Here is a 27,251-nt window from a genome sequence, read left to right on the forward strand (position 1 = left end):
TTAGGACTGTTAAACCTGTGGGAATTTATAATACATGGGCATTCAGTTAGAGACAGGTCTTGACTTAGCGACACAATTATTCACTACCAGGCACATTGCTGGGTCCAGAGCACTAAGTGCCTTTATCCTAATTAGGAGACCTGATCACACCACTCCCCTCTACCTTGGTCTAAGAATTACTGAGTCCAGAGGACTAAGGATGCTGATCATGTCACACCTTCCCCTTCAAACAGAGGCTGACCTCTACAGAGGCACAAAACAACTTTTCACCAATTTTTTTTACTTGAAATTTTTAAAAAGGCTTGTAAACAACAATTAGAGTATGTCTACTCCTAATTAGACACTATGTTTTTTTTTTTTTTTTAAAGACTTACTATCTGGGTAAGCAATTGTATAGACAGTTCAATTTTGCACCATCTCTTACTTAAGCCTGTTAATGCTTCAGGTACATGGGATCTCCACCCCAATTCCACAGTTTCCTATAGCAGAATAGAATATTCCATTACATTGTTTGATTCATCACCTTGGAAAACTGGGAGAAGGAGACAGTCAAATATCCAGGTCGAGTGCCATCTCAATCTTAGAAGCCTTACATTAGCAGCATAGTATATGGCTCATGGGATTTCAATAAATGCTCAGTGAGTGAATGAATGAATCCGAAGATAATGACATGTGAGTGGGTTCAATAATGAGAAAATGTTTCCAAAATAATAGTTATAAAAAAAAAAGGTTATGTTCCTAATGGACATTCCAGCCTTTGTGTCTGAGGGGTACAGCTGGCTAAAGTTCTTCAACAATTGTGTGGATTTCGAGAGGAAAATGAAGAACACAAATTTTACTGAATATACTGTTATGATTATAAAGTCATTTAAACGCTAAAAATTAGCACCTAATTTCTTACCTTAACATCTGTAAATTGAGACACAGCAATATCAGGAATGTTGGGATGGAGAGCAGGCAGTTCACAATATAAGTTGGGAAAGCAAACCAAAGATCCAAGAAGAACTTGTGCTTCCACTCTTGGTGCCTATGTATCAGATTTAAAAAATCTTTAATTATCAGAAAAATTACTGTATTACCTAACCAGATTACACAGGGAAGTCAGAGTACAAGACAAAATTCAAAAAGGAAAGGGGAACACAAAAAGATTAGGTTTTCATCTATACTTTCCACATAAACTACTGTTATTCTCAATAAATGCAATGAACAAATAGTAGAGCTTTCTTTAAGAGCAGCTAATAAGCAGAAATGTGGGTACAGCTAATGAGTATGTAGACAGGAATACAGTTTTAGCTAACAGCATAAAATTACCCTAATTTTGAGGAAAAATATAAATACTTTCATTCTAAAGGCAACTCACACATCGTAACATATTGTTCTAATGAGCAGAAGACTCATGGTCTCTAGATTATATTCGTTACTATCTAAGGATGAATAAAGTAACTAAGGATGAAAATGGTCACTATATCTTCAAGACACCGGCATTAGTCTAGATATGTTTTATGATATTATGCACATGATAAAAACACTACCTATACTACTTACTAAAAACAAAATTAGAAATTATGCTTGGACTGCAGATGAAGGTAACTTTTCATCTTTTTTCCTTAGCTGTATTAAGCCATTTCTGAAGTATCAGCACTGAACATTTCTTTTTTCTTCTGCCTTCTTGCATGCCCACCTAACATCAACATCCGCCTACTGATAAATTGCTTTGTTTACTAAAATACCTAAAAATTGATTTATATGTTTAATAACACCTAACAAAAATGCTAAAACCAATCTATTAGAAATATAAAACTTCTTCTATTTACATAAAACAAGAACCTATCTCCAAAGGATTTCCTTGTTAATAAATGTTATAACAGAGGTGACGGAGTAGTATTCTATTATGATTTTCAACAAAACAACTCATTTCCATATTAAAAAAATAATCTAGATTTACAGATACAAGGCCAGCAGCATAATGGGGTGGGGTAAGCTCACACCCACCATCCTGATTTAAAATCAATTTTACTATAAAAGTGAAACTGAAAAAAACCCGCAATATTTAATGATAGAGATTAGCTAAGGGTTTTTCCTTAAAGTTGGATAAAAAAACTGGGAATATTCATTCAGGTATGTGGGGCATAATGGGAGGCAAAACTGGAATGGAACTGTAATTAAGAAAGGCAAAACCTAATCAAATTACTTTGAAATCTGCCTGGGGGCGGGGGGATTAACAAAAGGAAGATGATATGTGTGGGATCTAAAATGAAACTCCAAAGAGCAAGATTTAGACTGTGTATCTCCAACACCGTCCAGAGAAAAAGACTGTCCATAACCTTACAGTGGAGATGTGTCAGGTTTACTTCTTGTAATGATTTGGCTTCCTATGCAGGCTTTCTCAATAGGTGTTCCTCATAAGAACCACAGAGAACAGAAAACAACTGTTTTTTAAATTTTCCCAAGGATGTTACATAAGTAGTATCCTTCTAGATAGGAGGAAGGTTTAGTCACATAAAATGGATGCCTAAGGACATCAGGGCTGTAGGAAATGTGCCGACTACTCATCTGGAATAATCAGCTAACTGAAAAGTTACAGTTTTCATAGTAAATGCATAAAAAAATGGCATTGGTTTATGCATCAGGCTCCTCTGAGTTCTATCAGCTTTTGCCAGTATCCAAGAGATTGATAATCTGTGTACTCTGATAATACTACAATAGCCTTGTAACTTGTTTACCGTCTTTAGTTTGTCTTCCATTTAATCTATCTCCAGTTTAATACACTTATTTAACATTAGCAAAGCACAGATTTAATCATCTCTCTCCCTACTTTAAAAAATTCAACTGTTTATCTAATATAAAATATAGCATTATAATCTGATCCCTGGCATTAATAGACCCTCCAAGATATAGTCTAAAGCAGTGCTTCTCAATCTTTACTGTCCATACCAATTATTTGGGATATAGTTAAAATGTATATTCTGTTTCAGTAGGTCTGGGATGAGGTCTGAGATTCTGCATGCCAAATGTTTCTGGTGTGCAGACCACATTTTGGGTAGCTGGGATCTAAAGTACCTTTCTGTTCTTTGTGTCCACTACTCTCTAGTTAGACTAACTAGCTTGTAAACAAAATGAATTATTTGTCATTCCTAGGACACAGCTTACTCATGCCTGTTTCCCCATGCCTGGAATACCTTCCCCCTTCTCCATTTTCACTCTTAAGAATACTACTAATCTTTCATGGACCTACTCAAATATCTTTTCCATGGAACCTCCTGATATCCCTTAAAAAAAAAGATCTCTCCTCTGTCTTAATTACCAAATAATTTTATTTTGTTTAACAAACACTTAAACTGCACATACAATGTGTCATATAATGTTCCAACCATGTTACAAATATTAACTCAAATCCCCATAAAATAACCAGATGAGGAAGGTTACCTCCATTTTATAGATGAAGAAACTTAGACACAGAGAAATCAAGTAACTTGCACAAGATCTCACAGCTAATTAAGTGGCAGAGCTGGGATTTGAACCCATGCTTTTAACCACTATGCTAAGCTCCTCCTACTGGTACCTCTTTGTTGTCCTACATTCTATAGTTGTTAATATATTTTTCTATCTTCCCAGCAGTAGACTATATGTTCCCTGAGTACAATGTGTATCTCATTTATTCTATATCCTTCTATATTCCACCCAAAGGAACACTTTGTACACAAGGGGAAACAAAAGTTTAATAACCACAAAAGGGCTTAGCACCATGTTGAACACATACTAAGTGCTGAATATATATTTACAGATTCAATTAATAAATACCTATAACCATGATGCTGTGCCAGGCCCTGAAGATACCAAGATAAGTAAGACATGATCACTGTTCTCCAGGAACTAGGGAAACAGGGTTAATAACTAGCTATAAATATGGGTTGTTCTCTTATTTGCACATTTCCTCTAGGTGACTGTATCCAGTTTCATGGCTTTCAATAGCATCTGTAAGCTAATGTCTCCCAGCTTTCCATTTTTGGTCCAGACATCTCCTTTGAGGTCCTGACTTGTACATACAGTGGCCCTTCTGACATCTCATGGGTGTCTAACAGGCAGCTTCCTATGCCCCAAACAGAACTCCTTTTCATTCACTGTTGGTCTTTTGCAGCTTATAAATGAAATAACATATGTTAAACTGCTTTGCAAGTTATAAAGCACTAGTCAAGTATGACTGATTTTTCTTTCCCAAATACTTTTAGTTTTTCTCAGTAGATGTTCAATTATTTCTCATTTATACTTTGTTCCAGGGTGATCTTTCTAAAATACAAATGTGATCATGTCACTCTGCTTAAAATCTTTCAACGGCCACTCATTCTTTCCTTAGGATGAAATCTAACCTCTTGAGCACTAGAAACATAGTTACTGCCTTCCTCCTTAGTTCACTTCTGCCACTTATATCTGAACATGTTCCAGTTATACTAAGTTACCTGGCATTGTCTCACAGCTCCAAACTGTATGAAAAATCCTCACATGCTGTTTTAGAGTTTACTCCTAGAGCATATTTCTGGGTTACCTCACCTATATTTCTTTCTTCTCTTTTGCTATATAGCTCATTGCCCATTTTCAAAATTTTCTTCCCTCCCTGTTTGTTTCTTTAGATTTCCTCAATTTTAAATTGTTTTGCTTATCAGATTTAACCCATTTTTTGTAGCTCCTGGGTCAATTTATCAAATAATTTTAGTACTTTCTTACACTTCAGAATTGTTTACTTTTTTTTTTTTTTTAAAGTGGGAGAGACAATCAATTCTAATTAAATTACGTATCTTCCTGAACATCAGTTTGTTATATTTTATCAACAGTGGCTCTTCCTTTGTTGCTCTGTTAGCTGAATCTTGGTTAACCGCAGTTTGTTACATTGTGAAGGACAGGAAATAAAAACTTACATTGAGAAAAGCTGAAGAAGCCACTCTACCAGCTGCTACAATAAAATCCATAATAAGCATTGTGGCACCAGGCAAACCAAGTGAAAGAAACTGAGGTGAGCAGTGCTTGATGATTGTATTGACAATATCCTTAGGAATAAAGAAAAGAGGAGAAGAAAAATATCACAAATGTAATCTTGGGTATCAGCTAATCAATAGCCTTAAAAATAGACAAGGTATGAAATAATGAAACAGGTAATAACTATAACTGGTTGGCTAACTGGAAAGACGAATTTTAATTCTTCCAAAGAATCCATGCTTAGTACTATATTTTGTCACGGGAAAGTAAACTGAAAACACTTTTTTTTTTAACTGACATCAATACAGCATTTTTTTTTTTCACCCTAGAGAGCCAGTTAGAAGGGGCTCTGCTTCGGAGGGTTAAAAATAAGGCCCACGTCATCCGTTAGACTCACCTGGAGGGATTGTTAAACCACAGACTGGTGGGTTCTACCATCAGATTACTAACTGAGTAAGTCTGGGATGGGGTCCAAGAATTTACATTTCTGACAAGTTCCTGTATGATGCTAATGCTATTTATTAGCATCATTTTATTTTACCAACAATTTTATTTCATCTGAAAGCAGCATTCTACTTTATTATTGGTTTGCAGAATAATAAGGTCCCCACTGAAGTTTCTATTCTCTTTTCATCAACACCTTCCCACCATCCCCCCCTTCCCAAGGCAACCTGGAAAGCAACAGCAAACTTTGCTGTGTTGGACCTTCCTTCACAAGGAAGGATACTCCAAATGGTCCCCTTGCCACGTGGAACTGAAGAAGCTGAGGATAAGCCCGGGCAAAAATGTGGTCCACTGACTGCTGAGTCAAAATACATTACAGCTTAGGACACAGACACCAGAAGCAAATATTTTGAAATAAATCTGAAAGCAAAGGTTAAAAATGTTGACAACAACATACACACTTAGCTTTCTTCTCATTTCTGTTTCTTGCTTTAAAGGTTTTCTTATTCTCTGCCCGAATATTTGTTGACTTGGGAACTGATGAAAGGACAGAGATGAAAAAAAACTTTTGTCTGTGACCTTACTCTTTGGCTTATGTTCATTAAAATGATAAAACCGGAAAAAAATAAATAAATAAGGCCCATGTGTTGTAAAACTTAATTGCAGAGTAGTTCCTTCTGCCACCTATTTGCTTCCATGTGATAACTCTGATGTCTGAAGTTGCATGACCTGTTATGTGGCAACTGGAGAAATTCTCTTTTTTAGAAAAATTGAAGTCCTTTGATGATAGACATCTAGCCTCAGAAATCCAGACGTAGGCATTTTTAAGGGAATATTCTCAACTTGGTTATTCATTCATTTTGCCCTTTGGAATTTACCATGAGGATGCAGTATAGCAGGCTGTATTACTCAATCCAATTTAAATGAAAGCTCTTTATCCAGTAATTAAGAATATCACTTTATTTGAGACATGTTTATAAGGTAGAAAACTATAATTATTTCAAATTAACACAAGAAGTTTTTTCACTTTTCAGAAAGATACATTATTATCATCTTTTAATATTAATTTAATGCTCCTGAAATGAACTGCAAGTGAAATTTAACTACGTTATGATTACAAACATTTACATTACTTTGACCAGCAACTTCCTATACTTTTCAGTTTTATGGCCAGGATCAAGACCCGTGAAGTAATGTTCTAGAGACATATTTATGACTATCTAATGTAATGACTATATTGATGCAAATCAATATACTTGTCACTATGGTAATACAATTTATAAAAATAAGAAAATGTGATGTGCTGACTCTTAGAGTAGGAAAAAACCTCTGACTGCTGCATGACTAGCTGAGCAAATACATAAGTCCCAAGTGCCAGTTATCAAGTAACAATTACAAAATACCTAAGAATAAGTACATTAGGACATTAAAGGAAGATGTTGTCAGCGTAAGCAAAGGATGTTTTAATCTCTTCAAAAAGTGAACAGTTCGTATAACATTAGAAGAAAGATGCACTTAATAATCAAGTCAATCTCCCAACTACAATAGCTTGTTTTGAAACTATGTTTCAGAATAAATGAGGTTATAAATGGAATAAATCTTTAAATAAATTACAATATAAGGGAATGTTTTTAATTCTACACCTTGAAAGTCAAGAGTTAAACAGAATAAAGAATCAAAGATAAACTTATAAAGCGACTTGTTAGAAAGTACATGTATTTACCTGATCAATATGAAGTAATCCACAGTGCATTATATTGTAGAAATGTGTTAGGAAATCTCTATTTGGAGAAACATCTTGTCTTCTTTTCATTGTATTACAAATAAGTTTATAGGCGTGTAATTTACCTTGTTTATATTTATCAGTTAACATGGTTGCCTACAATTGAAAGATGTTTTTAATACTCAAAACCAAATACTGTTTGTTAAATACTGAAACAATTGAATATAGCAAGCAATATATTTGTTTTCATTTATTTCTATGTTGGCCCATTTTCTTTAATGAACTAAATATCAGGATTACTGAAATTATTTTTATCATTAAAATGATACAATGTAGGTGTGAATAACTTATACAGTTTCACTTAGGAAAATGCACCAAACACATCAAATAATACTTAAAAGAATTAGTTCTTTAGAAGTACATAGCATATTCTATAACACAAAACTGAGGTTTACATTTCATTTAAATACAATAAAAACATAATTTACTATATTCATTTTTGTTTTAGCAATAAAAATGATGCAACCTAAATAATAATTTTGCTAGGCCCACTCTCCTCTCTATATAACCCCTAATGGCTAGTTAAAAATTAAGTGCTCTACAGGGAACTATATTCAATATCCTGTGATAAACCATAACGGAAAAGAACATGAAAAAGTATGTATATATATGTATAACTGAATCTCTTTGCTTGCTGTAGAGTAGAAATTAACACAACATTGTAAATCAACTATACTTCAGTAAATTTTAACAAAAGCTAAAAAACACAAAAACACACAAAAAACAAAACTAAGTGCTCTAGAAGACTACACAATAGTCTTCTCGCTCTCTACTGTTTGAGACTGACCACGTACTTATTTACTAAATGAAACTTTTTAATTAATATTTTATATATTAAGCTTACCTTGAAAAGCCAAGGTGTAAGAATTCTCAGTGGAGGAATTAAAACCGGTGGAGAAGGGGAGGTCAGGTTATCAGTTGAAATGCCAAGGTTATCTCTAATCTGTAATTTTCAAATAAAATGCAACAAACTTATGAAAAATGTTCTCTTTCCCAGTTTGTTTTACCTTAAACTTGAGATCTAGTTCCTACCACTAACTATATATTTAAACATGGTTAAGGCATCAGTTCGTAGTGCGGGGGTGTATGTTATCTAAGGCTTTTTCTGTCCCTTTTTATCTTTTTCTTTTTTACCTTAGCTAGATTCTGCCAAAGTTCACAGAGGTAATCAAAAACTTGAGCATGTATTTCAGGATCCATAATAGCGTTGACATCTCCCAAAATACCCAGCATTCTTCGCCACATTACAGTAGCAACATCAGCATGCCATCCTGTGAGAGTGCCCCCTGCCATCACACTACAGCATTCAGATGGAAATTCACTGATTTCTATAGAAAAAAATAATTCACTGGTGTCAGTAATTTTTCTAGAGAATTGATCACAAAAACACATAGGAGTCAAATTAATAATCTTAAATATCTACAAAAGTGAATAAAAGAAATGTTAAGATGCATCAGTGTTATTTTTTCCTGGTAAGGTCAAAACCTCGCTAGTTCATAATTCCTTATTTTGACAATAATTACTTATACAATAGTGCATCTATCTAGATTTAACTAAGGAGAAAATGCTGCAGATACCAGATGGAGAAATTTACATTTGACATAAAGATCATATTTATAAATACATACTCTCTCTTTTACCTAATAGCTACTTCAAGTTCCATCATCAAATTAACAGAAAATCTCAGGCTGAAGGCAGATCCTGTAGGAAGTCTTCCTAAGCTTATTTCTTTGTAATTAAACCTTCCGAAGAAATGTATTTCTATATTTCACAATTAAGTCAGGCCTAGCATTAAAAGGGATATCACAATGGCATGAAAAAAATAATTTAAATATAATCTAAAATTTCCATAATTACATTTCTTTTGTTTATTAATATTGGCATGATATAGACATATAGGTAACCTAGGGTCTTAGTCTCATTTCTGTCACTAATTATGTGATATTGTACAAATTATTTAATAACCTCCCTAAAGCTACAGCTCCTCATCTGTAAAATAGATGGTTTAGGTAGGTATCACTATAGATCTCCTCCAGCTTAAAAAAAAAAAAAAAAAAAAAAGAAAAAAAAAGCCATCATTCTATGCAATGTATATAATGGAAAAGGCAAAATCATTAGAAAGTCAGTAAAAACTTTTTCCTGCTTGATAATATCTCAGTGTACTGATAATTTACAAAGTCACACACAGTATATGTACATCCTTTACTCTTAATGTTTAACTTTTTTCTCTGCATGTAAAGTGTGCAATAACTGAGTATATTATTAAAAAGTTACTGTGGGCTTCCCTGGTGGCGCAGTGGTTGAGAATCTGCCTGCTAATGCAGGGGACACGGGTTCGAGCGCTCGTCTGGGAAGATCCCACATGTCGCAGAGCGGCTGGGCCCGTGAGCCACAATTACTGAGCCTGCGCATCTGGAGCCTGTGCTCCGCAACAAGAGAGGCTGTGACAGTGAGAGGCCCGTGCACCGCGATGAGGAGTGGCCCCCGCTCGCCACAACTAGAGAAAGCCCTCACACAGAAACAAAGACCCAACACAGCCATAAATAAACAATAAATAAAAATTAAAAAAAAAAAAAAAAGTTACTGGACAGTCTTTCACAATAATAAAAACAGGTTTCTGGTGTAAATTCACTAAAATAAAAATTTAAGAAAACACTACAGGGTTAACCATCACTGTTAACCTCTCCCTATTCTACAGAACCTTAACAATATAGTGATAACTCAACTGATTGGTAACTATGAAGGATATTATTGGAACAACTAAGGATAACTGACTATAGACTAAAATTGCAATGATGTATCAATGTTAAATATCCTGAACGTGGTCCTTATATTATGGTTATGCAGGAAATGTATACTTATTCTTAGGACATACTTGCTGAAGTGTTTAGGTGTAAAGGGTCTGATACTTGCAATTCACTCTTAAATGGCTCAGAAAAAAAAAAGGGTTGTTTTAATGTGTGTGTGTGTGCGTGTGCGTGTGTGTGTGTGTGTGTGTGTGTATAGGTAGAGAGAAAGATAAAGTGGTAAAATATTAACAACTGGTGAATTTATCTGAAGGATTTATGGGTATTCATTTTACTAGTCTTGCAACTTTTCCATGAGTTTGAAATTTTTTCCAAATGTTGGGGAAAAAGCTGAAAATAAAACCCAAAAAACCAAAAAACTGCAGGCCAAGAGGAGGAAAGAAAAGGTCAGAAATAATCTACAAACCAGAAAATTAGGGCTATGTAATTGCAAGGTAATTGCATATTAAGAGAATGAGTACCTTAAAAGGGGGGGTGGGGGGAGGCAGAAGTCACACGGTTTTAAATTTCTTCCTTTGGCCAGAGAGTAAATGTGCTGCATTACCAATGAAAACTAGTATTTTATATTATTCATTATAAATATCTTATCAACTGTGTCCTTGACCAAATTTTCTGGCATATTTGCAAAATGACTTTTTATCCTGATGCTTGTTACATGATGCAGAACTTAACAAAAATAACTTTTTATTAACTTGCAGTTTCTAAGGCTTCCTAGTCACTTTTAAACATTTACTTAAATATAAAAATACTTCATTTGGACTGCCTACTTTGATTCAGCAGGTTCTTCAGATAAAATATTAAGAATAATGATGCCAAATTATGTATTTCCTGCTTTAGGAAACGGTATCATAAATGATAATATAACATACAAAAATAATGTAACCACTAATACCAGGACTATAATCAACTATAATAAAATATCAAATAACAAAAAACAGAATGCAAATATCTTTCTTAAGGGCAAGAAAAAAAATGTTATACTAATTAATTTCCCAAAGACAGAAAAGTCCAAAAGACTTATAATAATATTTACATAACATATATAAAATAATCAAATTTAAGATGCCTTATTTAAGATCTCCTGACACTAATGCCCTGAAAGGAAAAAATGGCAAAGATCTAATTTCCAAATATTGCCTAGGTCATCTGGCGTCTGCAGAACAGAGTGGTGGAGCTTCTCATCGAGCTGTAGATCCTTCTGTTCCATGTGATCTATATTCAGCGTGGAAGGAGAAGGTGTCTGTGACCTGGATCCCAGAGCTGAATGGACTGGAGAGGCACTTTCTGAACCTGTAAATATAATTTCATAAAATTACCACAAAGAATATATTCAAAACCCTCCACCTAAGATGTAATGCTTAAAAGCCCAATAAAACACAAATTGAAAACATCAAAAGATAAATCAGGTTATAAACTGGCCAAAGAGGTCAATAAGATCATAATACTGTACAAGATTTCATAGCTAGCAGTCTCATTCCATGTCTACTATGGGACTAGTGTGGAATGAGAACTGGACATACCAATTAATAGGGGCCATCAGTGAGAGCAAGAATGCCTACTTCCATTCCTGGTCCAGCTACAGAAACTCTGGTACCCACTGCTACTTTATTTCACTTACTTCAGGCTTGAGGCAATTCAGGAGAAGAGAAACTTGCCCATTGCTATATGCCACTAACATTGCTAGCCTTGACATCTTTCATTTAAAAGCATATTTTTGAGAGTCAGCTATGGTTTTGCATATATTAGCATTTAATTCCTTTTTTATTGCTGAGTACCATTTCAATGAATACTGGATGAATGAATACATTACAATTTGATTATTCATTCACTGGTTAATGGATATTTGGACTATTTTCAATTTAGCTACTGTGAATAATGCTGTTATGAACTTTCACATACAAATGTTTGAAATAAATACCTAGGAATGGTCATATGGTAAATGTATGTTTAATTTTAAAAGATACTGCTGTATTTTTGCAGAGTGGCCCTACCATTTTGCATTCCCATTATAATAATGTAATGTATGATATTTCCAGTTGCTCCACACTCTCTTTAACACTGGTATTGTGTTTTTAACTTGAGCTGATTTATTATGTGTATAGTGGTACCTCATGGATTATTTATATTCCCTGATTACTAGTAATGTTGAGTATCTTTTCATCCAAATTTTCATCTAAGTTTATGTTTAAGGACAACTACAGTAAAAGGTGTTTATTGTAAAATAAGAATTCTTCTTTGAGTAGTAACTTAAATTCTGTAACAATCAGAGACTGTGGATCCAACCAAACTGGCTCCTATCTTCCACTCAGCCCTCATTCTGCAATGGGCAGGCTAAAGTTCTTACTTATCCTCTGGTAGAAAAGATGTGGAAAAGAAGAATGTGAAAACATAGGATGGGTTCCTGCCTGTTGAGTATTTCACTGGCCAAATTTCACCAGTTTGATTTGGCTGAAGAAATGTGCCTAATTCAGACATGCAGACATCACTGCTCCAGTCTTTCAAGTTCCAGCCAACCACAGGATGCAAAAACCACCCTATTGGGGCTTCCCTGGTGGCACAGTGGTTGAGAATCTGCCTGCCAATGCAGGGGACACGGGTTCGAGCCCTGGTCTGGGAGGATCCCACATGCCGCGGAGCAACTGGGCCCGTGAGCCACAACTACTGAGCCTGCGCGTCTGGAGCCTGTGCTCCGCAACAAGAAAGGCCGCGATACTGAGAGGCCCGCACACCGCGATGAAGAGTGGCCCCCGCTTGCCGCAACTAGAGAAAGCCCTCGCACAGAAACGAAGACGCTACACAGTCAAAAATAAATTAATTAATTTAAAAAAACAAAACAAAAAACCACCCTATTGGTATTTCATCCATCATCCATCAAAGGGGCGTCAAATTGCAGTAGGAACCAGAGTGAATCTGGATAATACAGTGGAACTCTTGAAGTATGGGCCACAGGCTGCTCAGGCTGCCTCTGGTCACTGTACTGCTCTTGGAATAATGTGACCCTGCCTTTCACGACTCAATTTCTTGGACCCCACTTGTCATATTATTGCCAGGTTTGACCACACATAAAAAGTTGCTGAAAAGCATAATTTACTGTATTAATTTACTATAATACAGACTATTAGTATATTGACAAACAGACCTTATTTTAGGCAGTGTGCTTTATGTTTTCAATAATAAACAGTTTACCAAAGAAATCTACAAAAATCTAGGCTAACTCTGAAAATCAATGAAAAAGGTAAAGTGCAGTACCTCAACTTTTTTTAGTTATTTATTTAAAAATTGCTGCAGGAAATGCTCTGGTGCAAACACACACAAAATTTTGCGTACGGTATTAGGAGTTCACAGAGTTCCCTGAAGCTTATCCATGTGGACTCCAGGTCAAGAAACTCTTATATTAATGTTTTTCTCCCTCCATTGTTACATAAAGATGAGTCAAAAAAATAATACTTAAATAGTAATAAGTAATACATAAAATCTATCAAATACAAGTCTGAAAAGGTTCTTTGGTGGCTTAAAAAAAAATGCATTTAAGGAATACACTCCCTTGAGTAACTTTACCAGTAATGGTTGCAACTTCAGTACAAAAAGCTTGTTGATTGAGACTGCTTGTTTCCGAATCGATGTGAAGTGTGGTTAGACTAGCCACTTCTTGCTCTTCGGCACTCTGATAATGGCCAGAACCTGAATCCACATCAGCAGAGGATGCATTCCCAGTGTCAGCTCCAAAGCCAAAATCTATAGGAAGAAGAAATGCTAGTGTACAGAAGTTCCAATTACAAAACAAAAATATTTACAAAAGAGACACAGCTACTTCATCAAAATAATTAAATATGAACATTCCCCCCAAATTTATTCTATTTACATACCACTCAGGCAAGGGTAAATAATGTTAACACTTTGAAGTTTATAATTAGAAACAAATTTTTAAAGATCCTCATAGCCTATTATTAACAAAAATAATGATAAAAGGACAGAGACATACAATATATCATCACTATTCTTATCCCTGTTTTCTGATAGCTGGAAATATACTTAACTGCTTTTCAAGTTTTATAATCTCTAGAAGAGAGATATATATAATAAAAATGCCACATACGTGGTAAGAGTCATTTTTCTCTCAAATCGTATTTCCAGTCCAAGATCAGAGTAGTATATATAATCCATGAGGGCAAGAAACATAATTCTCCAATGCATCTCCCAGCTCTTCACAGAGTTGGTTCCCAAGATTTTGACTTTCTTCTTTTAAATTTTGGTACCCTTCACTGATTGCCAAGTGTAATACAGAATTACAGCAGAAAAGCTATGTGGTAGTAATACAGCACCAAATAATATCACTGATGTCATTTTAACATGAAGCAATTATTCAAGTAAGGTTCTGAGTACCAGAGCATTGAACGTAACTGTACTGAACATACTGAAGCACTGACCATAACTAGATAGTGGTCTCCAAATACGACTGCATGAAATAGTCCAACTCATAACCATGACTGCCCTTTATTCTAACACCAAGTCCATCCTTTTTCCTGTCTATGTGTCTGGTCTTAAAATATCATTTGTTCTATGAAAGAACAGTGTTTTTTGTTTTTTAAATGCCTTTAGTTGGCAAAATAAAGAGGTCTCAACTTGAAGTGATTCCCTAAAAATTCTTTTGGAGTTTCACTGAAAATGAAATCAAAATACGTATATGGGAACCCCTAAGTAATGTTAGAGAGGAATATGATGGTTACGTAAACTGTCAGTCTCGAACAGAAAACAAATCAACAAAAAACCGTAGTGCTCAAACAGAAAAAAGATACTTGCTGTCAAATTTTCGGCCATCATATTGGAAAGCGCTGAAAGAATCCGAATGACTGTCTGAGCTGATGAGATCACTGCTCCCTGCACTGGCAGGAGAAGTCCATTCTGAGGGCACACCTGGGTCATCAATAGGGCGCATTGGATTCTGCTTGTTTAGAATATCAGGGAGGTCTTTGGGAATTTCGAGGCTACCTGGACTACTTCCTCTTCTTGTCATAGTCTAAAAATTCAAGAAACATTTTACCATTAAAAAAATTTTTTTGAATTCTCATTAAGCATTTGAAATCTTTAATTTCCAAGACAATCATCACAATAAATGTTGAAATTTAGGGCATGAAGTAGGAGGGGGGGAAACACTAACTGAAGACTCTATGTAACTGTATGGAGCTGGATCCTGAACTACTGTTGGTCTGGCTAAAGCAAAGACCCAAATACCATTTGGTGCTGGGCCCGAGACCCTGAAGCCTCAAAAGGATCCATGGAGTGAATATTAAGATAAGATAGTAGGAAGAGCAAAGTATTCAAATGGAAAAAAAAAGAGGCAAATGGAAGAGGGAATTCCCTGGCAGTCCAGTGGTTAGGGCCCTGCACTTCCACTACAGGGGGCATGGGTTTGATCCCTGGTGGGGGAACTAAGGGATCCCTGCAAGCTGTGCAGTGCAGCAAAAAAGAAAAAAGAAAAGAAAAGAGAAAAAGAAACAAATGGAAGAGATAATGGAGGGAGGGAAGAATGACAGCAAGGATGTCATTCTATGATGATTACATATAATGATTCTATAACTTATTTCCCACTCAAGGAAAAAAACTTAAAAAAAAAAAAAAGGGAAAATGTAACAGAGCTACAGACTTTCACTAAAGAGACAAGTTGAAATCTAAATGGAATATTGTCCTTTAAAAAAAGCAATTCCACATATATTTATCTTTCCTTAACAATTAAGCATCATTAGGACTAAAACTGCTTCTATTTTCATTTTGCCTTAATTCTAATACTCAAGATAAAGATAACTTTAAAATCTATTCCAAAGTTATCTGTAATGATTAAGTAACTGATGTTAGCATGCTATCAAAATGGTGTGAGTTGGGCCAGAAGACCTCCATTGTTATCTTTCCTGCTGAGGGCTGGCAGCAGGCATCAGAGTACTCTAAGAGCAAAGATGAAAAACAGAGAAAGAACTAGGAAGGTAGTGGCTTATACCACAGGAGCTGAGCAAACAGGTATCCCAAATTTTCACCCTGGTCAAAACTAAAAGCCTGCTTGTTTTAGGTCTTTGAATAAAAAATACTATAAAAATATAATTTAAAAATCTTAATTCAAAAAAGGGTTAAATTTGGGGTGAGGGCTAATTTGAAAAAAATTTTCCACATGTATATCATATACATATCATATACATATATATACATATACATATATATGTACATATCTTTTAGTTTCTCTACCCTCCTCTCTAAAATCAAATAAATAAAATAACACTTACTGAGGCATTACCACTTCGAAGTCGTTCTGCTATAAACTCATCCATCAGATCAGGAACATTAGCATTGCTGCTGCCAATATCACTACTAAGAGGGGGCAGTTTTGTGCTCATGTCCTCTTTATTGACTAAAAATAAATAAATAACTATATATAGTGAAGAAAGACTTAACTACATTTCCTAAATTTAAAACAAAAACAGCCAAAAAATTACCTATGCCATATCAATTATTTGCCAAACATGCATCTACGAATAATTTCTCTCCTTTTAGATTTAATTTTAAGAATTAGTAAATTGATATTTACTTTATTTAACTAAGCAGATGTTAGTCAATCTTCAGTATAACCTTAAACAGCAAGAAAGCTTATAGATAAGCACTAGTTGAAGTTAGGTTAATATTGCCTATAAAGAAACTGGTATATTTTTCTTTCTTCCTGCCTCTGCTTCTATTTGGAGTCTTAATAATTTATAATTCCATTTTCCCCAAAGAATATTTGCAAGAAATATATCCCTTGAATTTAAGTTTAGATATTAATAAATTACAATTCTATGATTTTGACATAATGTTGTTTCTATTCACTACAAATCTAATTTTATGCTTTAAGAAAAAAGAGATTTATTTTCACAAAGATTTTTCTGTTTAAAAAAACCCCCCACAATAGTTATTTTGATTCTTTTACGACTACATTATGATTTACATTAACAAGAAAGTTTTAAACTTGGGAAACTAATTTACAGAAAATGATATTTACTTATTTCACTATTATGCTGTTGAAAAGGTGATTTCTCTGCAACCAAAGGATATCAACACTGTTTATATTCCTAATGAACTACAAAGCATTTCAGGTTAAGAAAATATACTGGTCAGGAAATCACTCTGAAACACCATTATCTTTATACTACTTGGCCAGGCTTTTTTAAGCTGTCAAATACTGCCCTCAAGTGGCATTAATGGCTCAGTGCAAGATGCAGCGTTCTGTTAATCATGCTAACAAAACCATGTTAAACAAATAAAATCAAAACCTACCTTACTGCTGAAAGTTAATTTTCTATAACTGTGAAGTTATTTTAAATTTGAATCAACATAAGAGAAAACAGTTACCATCATCTTGCTTTCTGTAATCTGTCCATAGAGGTTCCATATTTAAATCATGATTGGCTATCATGAAACCTTTATGCACATCTAAAATCTCAGAAAAAAGAAAGTAACGATAAGTGTTTTAAGGATATAACTTGCATTCTATACAAATGAATGCAAAACTAAAAAGCCTACAGCTTGTTTGCAAATGGTGTAAGTGAAAAGTAACTGAGTCCACTTTGAGGTTTAAGAAATAATTTCCTCTTCAATGACAGTTAACTAAAAATGTTGGTGTTGGTTGTAGGACCTTGATTTCCATTATGTTATATCATGTCACAGTAATCTACCAAGAAAAAGATAAAATCAAGTAAATCAGCAGTAAAAATAAATGAACCCAATTATATAGAGCTGGGGCCCTTTTAAATGTAAACCATTGGGGGGGGGCAGGGGAGAAAGTATTCCAACTCCTCGGTAAACTTAATTTCAAGGTTCATGTAGTACACACTCAGAAAAATATCTGATTTAGATAGCCTTTGGAAGGTCATTAAATTTTCCTGTACGTCCCTCTTTCCTATCTTGTTCAGCAGCAAAGAGGTTTAACTAAATGCTTTATAAGGGAAATTAGTAATTTAAATAAACATTTTATGCTGGGAAAAATACAGCTGGGGAAAGGCGCATGCATAACCAAACAGAGAAAGCAGTGACCATCCCAAAGCTTTTTGATTGCTTATAGCTTGCTTCAGTTGCATTAAGCCAAACTGGTGCTGTCTTTCTCCTTTTGCGCTCTGCACACTGTTAGTGCTCACCTGCAGCTTTCCTTCCAAAATAGCCCATTACATGACTGTACAGATCCCTCAGTGGAGCCTCTGGTGGCATTCTGTTCTGCCTCTGTGGGGAAACATTTGCCTTCGGCTTCGAAAGAGCATGTACAACAGTTTTATAAACGCTACCCAGGGAGCCCTGCTGTAGTCCTGCCTCATGACTTGACGACTTAATAGTACTACGACTACCTCCTAACTGATTACTAGCAATTCCTTCTTTTTGTAATATGGCGGTGGGGATCTCTGTAGATTCCTTAATTGTCTTGCTACTTACTGACGCCGTGTCTAGAGGCCTGTACACACCGGGTTTCACTAGCTCGGTGACACTGTTTGAGCTGGTGTGGGGGCTGCTGATGCTGCTATTGCTGCTGCTACTAAAGCCACTGAGCTTCCGCAGCCTCATCTTCCACGGAGCCTCTTTGCTTTCCAGAGGATTATAAAACTGAACTGACTCAGTAGATGGTCTAAAAGTAACGTGAACACTATTTCGTTTTTTAGAAGCAATTTTCATGATTTTCGCTCTATGAGTTACTGTTTCAGACAAGCTCCTTTTAGTTGGAGAAAGCTTGCTAGTGCTTGTAACATGAGGCATTCTGTGGTTAACAGGTGCTTTTAGAGTAGTTTTCTTGGCATGCAAAACATGTGGGACAATGATTTTTTCATTAATTTGCATACCCTTAACCTTTTCAGCTAGTGTTATATCTATACAGGCATCTAATTCTGTGGCCGTTTGTCTATACAGATGTTTCCTCTTTTCTTTATCACAAGGGCTACCCGAACTAGGTTCCGATGACTGTTTATCACTGTTTAGCTGTTTACATTTTTCAGAAGTTTTTGTTCTCATAAAGCTGTCTAACTGGTTGGGTGCACTGTTATTCATGAAGACAGCTGAGTTTGATTCTTTTTGAAACTGTATGTTTTCAGGAGTCCCAACAAAGGAGGTGGTATTTTCTGATTTACTTTCCTGGTCTATGTGTTCTAATTTATCTAAGGATGATCTTTCATCCCTATTTGCTGCAATAATCACTTCCTGTGAAGCTGCATCTTTACCTAACTCGTTTTTACTATGACTTTCCTGGTTTTCCTTAAAATATTCTTTCAGGGAGGAAAGAAGATCATCATCTCCTTCAAGGTCAATGTACTGGATTTGTTCAAAAGCTGAATCTGCAAGTTCTACTGGATCTATTAAGTGACAAAGATGGTCATATATGCTATCACCAACTTCCAGAGAAGACTCTCTACTATGAGTATCAGTGATGTGGCTTTCAGTGGATCTAGTTATTGAAGAAGCCTCTGTGGAACTCTGCAAGCTTGGTGCGTGACGGGATGAACTGTCAATTACAGGAACTGCACCTTTGGCTCGTTCAACAGTGAATGGTTCCAAGATGTCAGAAGTGCTGCTACTTCGAGGCAATGGCTGCTCCTCACTCAAAGCACCAAAAACTTCATTTCCAGTGTCTTCGCTTTGTGAAAAATGTCTGACTCTAGTTGAACGAGGAAGTATTTGAGCATCATCAATATCTGTAAAAAAGAAAAATTACAGAGTAGGAACTATACGAATATGAAAAATAAGTATTAATTTCAACCATACCCTAAGCATATGCTTAAAAATAAAAATTTTTGAGATTTTTTTGTAAGCTCAATGAAAGAAAATCTACTAAAAATACAAATCTGTTTTTAAATAATGATGTGCACAAGCCAATATAGCATGTAGTATAAATGAATTAGAAAACTACCAGAATACATTTTAATATGTTAACATGCATAGAAATAGACAGTGAGGTGATGAAACATTTGGAAGTGCAGTTAAAGATAGAGCTGTGCCAATAAATCAAGCAATTCAAAATTGCTATTCAATTTTTTATACTTATTTAAGTTCCAAGCAGAAAACGTAGATCTTAACACAAAAAAGCTGATCTAAATATCCCATTGCAGAATCTTATAGGGTCTTATAAATTCCTGTTTCCTTCCTTACCAGGCAAGAGGCATCACCTTTTCTTCAAATCTTGCTTATCTATTTGATCACAGATTACACATGGAAATCTCCACCCTCTTCCTAAAGTTCTCTTTGTCAGGAAACTATTTATCTGTTCTACTGAGGTATTTTACTTTATTTAATTATAGTATTAAAATCTATTCATCCTATCAAATAAAACTAATACATTGCTAAAAAAAATTAATTGTACTTTTTCATTTCTGACACAAACACCATTAATCTACTAGGAAGAAACATTCTCTGCCTATCACTGGCCCATTCCATTAAATAACCATCAAACCCTAAAAACTGTACCTATGGCTTCTTACATTTCTTTTAAAGAATTACAAATTTTAGAGTCAAAATGGACATCATAGATTATTTAACTCTCTCACCAAGGAAACTGAGGCCCAAAGAGATGAAGCCACTCTCTCAAATTTGAGAAGCAGGTTTAGTGTTCAACGTCATTACATTGTTTTTACTGCCTCAAGTGCTAAGTATATGGTAAATCCTCAAAAATATTTACGAAATTGAAAATCGCAATATGAAATACTATTTAGCTGTAGAGATATATACAAATTACACATTTTAGAAGTAAAATACCATGTCTATGAATCTATCATGACCTTTAACATTACCTAGAAATAACTAAAAAAATTTTTCAGAAGCCAGAAAAATATAATGAAAAAAGGACACAGAGTCAAAAAGTCAGATGTTGGGTACCCATTAGGCTTATAATGCAAAGATTATAAATAACAGAACTATAACTGATCAAAATGAGAAGATTTAGATCCAGAGTAAAACAGTTCCTTGTCCAAGATCACAGATATACTTATTGATGGTGCTAGGTCTAAAACTTTGGTTTTCTTACTCCAGACTCTGACACCAGTTTTCTCATTTATAAAATGGGGATAGTAATTAAAAATATTCTCAGGATCCATGCAATGGATGAAAAGAGGCTAGTCCTTCTGCTATTTCACTCATATCCCTTTCTCTGTATGAGGTCCAAAAGGAGCCACCTTATACTAAATTCAGATCAAGAAAAGTTTGTAATATACTAAGACTGCACTATATTCCTGAAGATATACATTTGGACTCCCAATACGGGTCAAATACAAAATATCTCCTAAAGTTGAAACAGTTTCTTGTTATCATTAAGTTGAGGAGAATACAACACTTAAAAAAAATGTTGGCTTTCTTCTTCATGCACTCCACTTAGAATTCTTGTAAATGAAAAAGCAAGCATTTCCTCAGAAACTTTATATTTATGCATTATACTCCATTTATTACTGTAGCAGATAAGTAATGCATATTTGTGTATCTTGATGAATGCTAAGTATTTTGGTTTATGTCCCATAATACGTCATAAGAACCTCTGCCTAGAGATCATATTCACATACTGGTAGAAGGAAAGCATGTCTTTTATATTAAAAATTAGTAGCTGCTAATTACTAAAATATGAAGCTAGTTCCTCAGGGGGGAAAAAACCTCTTAATCTGTAATATTAACATACCACTAGAAAATTTAAATAATTTCTAAAACGAGGTATAGAAAAAAGTGCCAAAATCCCTTTTACCAAAGTTAAATTCTATTCTCGGTTAATCATAAACACTAGCTATCAGTAATAATATTTTTACAGCTCCTGAATTCACAAAATCATTTATATTACTTTATGTAGAAACTGATGCCATTTAGAAGCTCGTTTTTTCTGAATTACCTAGAGGAAATGACAATGTCCTTTATGTAATTAAAAAAAATTTTTTTTGCCTATTTGGGCTATAATGGCAATGTACCTTCAAGGTAAGTTAAGAACTATAGAATATCTATGTTTCTGATTCTATTATTAGCAGAGGCTAGTAAAAATTCTACATCTTTTTATGACTAGATGTTCAATTTGTAGGTAATTCAAAGCAGTATGCACATCATCGAAATCATATGAAAAGACTGAAAAGCAATAAACCAAGCCCAAATAATTAACTTTAATTTTAGACCACTAAAATTTAAAACACTAAACTATCTTCTACTCTTATCCTTCTAATATTGTTTCCCTGACTCATAAATTCTGGAAATAGACAAATGACCAATATTTTTTTTATAAGAAAATTATACAGTTTTATTTGTTTGCAAACATGTTATATAATGCCGTGTTTAAGTTAGATTCAAACTTTTCTTGAGATGTACTTTTTAAAATATTAACACAAATTATTTCAACAACAACAAAAAATCTAATTTAGAATTATGCTAGAATCTGCTGGTTTTCTAGGTGGAAACGCTGTAAAAGGTTACTATCACATATTGATGACGAGAAGAAATAAATTCCTTGATTGTGCAAAGAAGAACCTGCTTGTTTGATTAGAGATAGAAAATTCTCCTCCTGATTAGGCAGAATTTAGGAACAGGATGGGGCATGAGACATACCATCTTCTTTCTCCTGATACTCAGAAAATAGAAGCAGAGAGATCAAAATATTTTGCTCTACAGTGCTCAATTCAAATATTGAAGTATTGTTAATAACCTTAGAAGTCTACATAATATGGCCTAGACAGACTAGAATCTAACAGCATCAACTATGGCAAACAAATTAGCAGTTTTGAGAACTAACTGGAAGAAAGTGGGTTTGTAAACTTTATTTCAGGGTGAGACACCCACAGTACTTGATTCGAAAATAATAAGAAACAGTGCCCACCATGCCTATGTTCTTTTACATCCCTTCTATCACGAAAGTATTATTTCTGACAGTAAAAGCTAATTTGCTTAAGAATAATTATTGAGATTTCTGATTTCTCTTTGTTTATCAGGAAAATAAAGACTGCAAGACTGGGCTACCATATGTGTAAAACTACAGTCTAGTGTAGAAGAGAGGACAGGAAAAATGTGCCTGCCCAGACACCAGCACTACCTGCAGAGCTTTAAAAAATAAACTAAGATACTCCTGCAACCCACAGGATATTATATCAAAACCTGAGACAGGAGCCTGGGAAAAAACATTTGTTCAACATCAGATGAGTCTAATGTTAAGAACTAAAGTCACTGACAGTGTCAGTGCCCTTGAAATAGTCCCCAGAACTTAAGAAAAACTCTCCAACGATATTCAGCTATTCAACTAGTTTAGTCTATCTATATATAGCTATACCATATAGCATCACGTTCACAACAACGTAGGTTGAATGGTCATCTAACCAAGAATACTAGAGGAGGAAAAAGGGCTGGATAAAAATAGAGTACATTGAAAACTGACAGCCACTTCTTAGAAAACGTAGTATGTTAAAATAAACAAACGTAAAAGGAATTAAAAGAAGTGCCTTTTTACCCCGTAAGTATTCAAGAGTATCAAGTAAATATTTTTCTGGAAAACTCTACTTCTAACCAAAAGCTAGAGTGATTGTCTATGGGTAGTTTCATTGTCTTATTGGTGAAACAGTTATAGAAACCTCAACTCCTGAGCTTAGATGACGCATCCAGGAAATATATTATTATGAGTTCAATTAAGCCTGCTCACAGCAGGTGGAGAGAGAAAACTATGAAGAACAATTTCTTCTTTTATGTAGTTCACTTTCCTTTTTAATTTTGAATTATATACCTCCTCTTGGTTTGAGAGAAATCTGTGATCTTAGGGATGGTGAAAGGGACTTTACCTGAAATAACATTATTAATAAAAATGCACCTTCCCTCACATAAGCCTATAGTCAATTAGAAAGTAAGAGGGTACAAAGATAGGTTGTTAAAAAAAAAACCCAGCAACCTCACCAAAAGTGGCAACGTCAGGGAAATACCCCTAAGAAGAGTATAGGAAAGCACCCAAGAATGCACCATAACTTTCTCTGAGCTAGCACATTTTGCATAGTAAGCACAGTTGACCCTTTAACAACACGGCTTTGAGCTGTGCCGGTCCTCTTATTTGTGGATTTTTACAAGTAAATATGTACTACAGCACAACACTACGTGCAGTTGGTTGAATCTGCCCATGTGAAACCACAAAAATGGAGGGCCCACTGTAAAGTTATACATGGATTTTGGACAACGTGAAAGGTCGGCACCCCTAACCCCTGCGTTGTTCAAGGGTCAACTGTATATTCAACACAAATTTGCTTCAGTCTAAAAGACAAGGCACTGTATGATCTTAGTCATACAAAAAATTTTTTTAAAAAGAAAAAAACTGATCTATGGTGATACAAATTACAAACTCTGTGTGTGTGTGTGTGTGTGTGTGTGTGAGAGAGAGAGAGAGTGACTGACTCGAAAGTGTCACTAGGGAATTTTGGGGGTAATGGAAACATTATACTTTGTCTGGGGTGAAAGATGATGGGAGGGTGTACAATTCTCAAAACTCACTGAACTGAACCCAGGAACCATGCATTTTATTATATGTTAATTAAGCCTTATTAAAGAGCAGACCATCCCAATACTGGAGATCAAGGACCTGAGGCAGAAGTGCAAAGCTGACCAGGTTTTGAGGCTCCTTAGAAATTGGGGCTTCACAGAATGGTTGCTTTATTTGGTTTAAAAGTGAGTTGAGTTCTTAGAATTCTATATGCTATTATAATCTAATATAAATACAAAGATTTATTAGAAAACAACTTTTAGATTATGTACTTTTCTCAATTACTGATTCCCCTGGCTTAAGTTCCATTACTATAGATGATGAAGAATGCATTATTCAAGATTTACCATATAGTTAGTCAAATAATGACATTATAAATATACATTACCACTTCACTTAACCACCTGAGAAGAAAAAATCAAACATGAACAGAAAAAAAACTGACCATTTACAACCCAAAATATTGGTCATTGGCACAGCACTAAACTTAGCACTTCCAGAATGAACTGCAAGGATAGCATTAGAGTTCAAATAACTCAAAATGTTGATTGCTCAACCACTTTCCCAATTTCCCACACCTCCCCCAAAGAAATTAACTTTGGAGAGTTTATTTGATTAAGCAAAATTTGAAAGCAGAAGGATTAAAAAGTGAAAAAGGTGGTGCAGAAATTAGCAGAGGTGGCACTACCTGAAAGCTCATCAGAAAGGGGAGTGAGAACAATATCAGGCAAGAAGGGTTTGGAAGTATGGATCAGAACAGGAGCACTTTTAGCACTGCGTATATAGGCCGATGGCAGAGCACATTCACCAATGGATCGGCTTCTCATGGCTTTAAAAAAGGAAAAGAAAGAAGTGGGGAAGGAAAAAAGAAGTGACTATAATGAAAGGCTTGTGTCACAGAAAAAGCAGCAACAGAGAAAACTAAAAGATACAAAGGAAGGAAATCTTAAATTAAAACATTTCAGCATGGCAAATACTGGCAAGCTGTAAGAAAAGAAATCAGAGAACACATACGACATTTCCAATGTAAAGTTTTTGGTGTAAAGCAGGAAAATTTTTTTTTATTATTAGCAGTTACAATGGTATAGCATTAAAAACAGCAGACACTTTAATTAGCACTATGTTCTCAAAACCAAAGGTTGAAAAGTTCATCGAATGGAAACACTGAAAAGAACCAATATTAACAGTTCTAAGAAATTTTAGGTACCATATTTGGGCATTTCTCTGAGCCACTCTGAGGCAATTCTGAGCCATTCTTCTTAATGAAGCTGAATTCCAAGAACAAATTCTTTCTTTCATACTTTTTCCTAATAAAGTTTCAAAGTCACTCATAGGTCTTTTTTAGAGAATTTTATGTAATTCATAATCTAAAGAATTAAATCTCATGGTTAGTATTTGTTCCTGGTAAAAGAATGCTTGATCAAATCAGTACCTCCTATTTATATTAAAGTTAACAGTATAATTTTAAAATTTTAAGTAAAAACACAGAAAATAGAATTTGCAATCAGCATGAAGAATCGAGTTATTGAGAAAAATAAGTTTATGCTTATTCAAATCTTAAGCATATTATGTAAAAATTTAAAAGATTAAATTTTTAAAGACAAAAAACTTAAAAACTGGAATTTTTTTTAAAAAATTGCATTTGTAGTTGTATTTGGTAATTTCTTAAAAGTAACCAGTTCACAAAATTAAAGACAAATTCTGACACACTTAGAAATAATCAAGTTTATACTTCCCAAATATTTTTTAACTTAACTTTTAGTTTAGAGATTCTTGAATAAATGAAGGTATGTATGAATGGAGAATTTAAAAGAAACAATATTGCATAATAACCAGTGTAACAGTGACACTGATAAAAAAAATACATATATTTGAATGTTACCATCAATTCAAAATCTTAGATTTTTCTGATTATTAGAAACAGCTGGTTCCCCGATGCCTAAATCCCTTAGGCTGTCACACAAGGCCTTTGCAATCCAGCTGCAATATCCACGGAAACTTCTCCTTCTGTTCTCCCATGTTGCTGCCACACAAAATTTTATACTGTTTCTTGCAGATTTCATGCTCTTTTTACAACAACATGGCCCTGAGAGTTCATAATATATTTGGTCTTCTTTTCTTCTTGACACTCCTTCATACATAAAATGTCATATCATCTGTGATGCTTTTAAGACTCTCCCACATAATTAACTTACTAGCAATACAGCAATTACCAAAACAAACAAGAATTCCTTCTTTTACAAAGCTTACAATCTATTTTTAGTGGACTGTATGTTTATATGTCAGCCTCCTAACTTTTCAAAGGCAAAAACTATATCTTCTTATCTTTATAACTCTGGTGCCTGGCACATATGAGTTCAATAAATCCTTACTGAATGAGTATCTGTATTTGGGCAGCACAGCATAATCATTTGAAAAAAAAAGTTTTCATTGTGAACATATAGAGGAGAAAACCAAAAAAAGTATTAACCAAAAACTAGATGTATGTCATAGAGTTATAACTGGAAAAGGATAATTAGAGAGTCCCTAACCCCCAAATTTATTAACGTTGGCAAAATAAAGGATTCTTTAAGAGCAGCTTTCAGGTAAATTTATGTGCAGCAAAACATGGAAGGTTGGAACATATTAAGAAAAGGCAACAACATGCCTTCAGTGTATGACTTTCTGTATAATGTATTAAAGATAAGTATATTTAAAAATTGAAACCATATACAAAATGTCAGAATCTGACCCTACTCGTGATTTCCTGCTAGCTTCTTCTCCCTCTCGTGAAAGTGACCGA

At 34.6% G+C, this 27,251-nt stretch overlaps 1 protein-coding gene across 6 annotated transcripts in view; it reads right to left on the minus strand.

Annotated features, from left to right (window-relative positions):
- The window catches only part of RALGAPA1 (Ral GTPase activating protein catalytic subunit alpha 1), a 218,781-nt gene that overhangs the window by 93,431 nt on the left and 98,099 nt on the right, over nt 1–27,251 (minus strand). For 2 of the 6 annotated variants that reach the window (XM_007180713.2, XM_007180716.2), the window contains exons 17-27: nt 25,158–25,298; nt 18,159–19,694; nt 16,278–16,402; nt 14,806–15,022; nt 13,564–13,740; nt 11,143–11,295; nt 8,333–8,526; nt 8,043–8,141; nt 7,139–7,294; nt 4,914–5,042; nt 902–1,027 (exon numbers count right to left, since the gene is read on the minus strand). In XM_007180713.2, the coding sequence (XP_007180775.2) occupies nt 902–1,027; nt 4,914–5,042; nt 7,139–7,294; nt 8,043–8,141; nt 8,333–8,526; nt 11,143–11,295; nt 13,564–13,740; nt 14,806–15,022; nt 16,278–16,402; nt 18,159–19,694; nt 25,158–25,298 (3,053 nt within the window). Of the gene's footprint in view, nt 1–901; nt 1,028–4,913; nt 5,043–7,138; nt 7,295–8,042; nt 8,142–8,332; nt 8,527–11,142; nt 11,296–13,563; nt 13,741–14,805; nt 15,023–16,277; nt 16,403–17,376; nt 17,458–18,158; nt 19,695–25,157; nt 25,299–27,251 lie in introns of all 6 variants that reach the window. The other 4 variants (XM_057542900.1, XM_057542901.1, XM_057542898.1 and 1 more) reach the window with 4 other exon arrangements.

This window comes from Balaenoptera acutorostrata, chromosome 3 (assembly GCF_949987535.1).
Source record: "Balaenoptera acutorostrata chromosome 3, mBalAcu1.1, whole genome shotgun sequence".
In the NCBI taxonomy this organism is placed as follows: Eukaryota; Metazoa; Chordata; class Mammalia; order Artiodactyla; family Balaenopteridae; genus Balaenoptera; species Balaenoptera acutorostrata.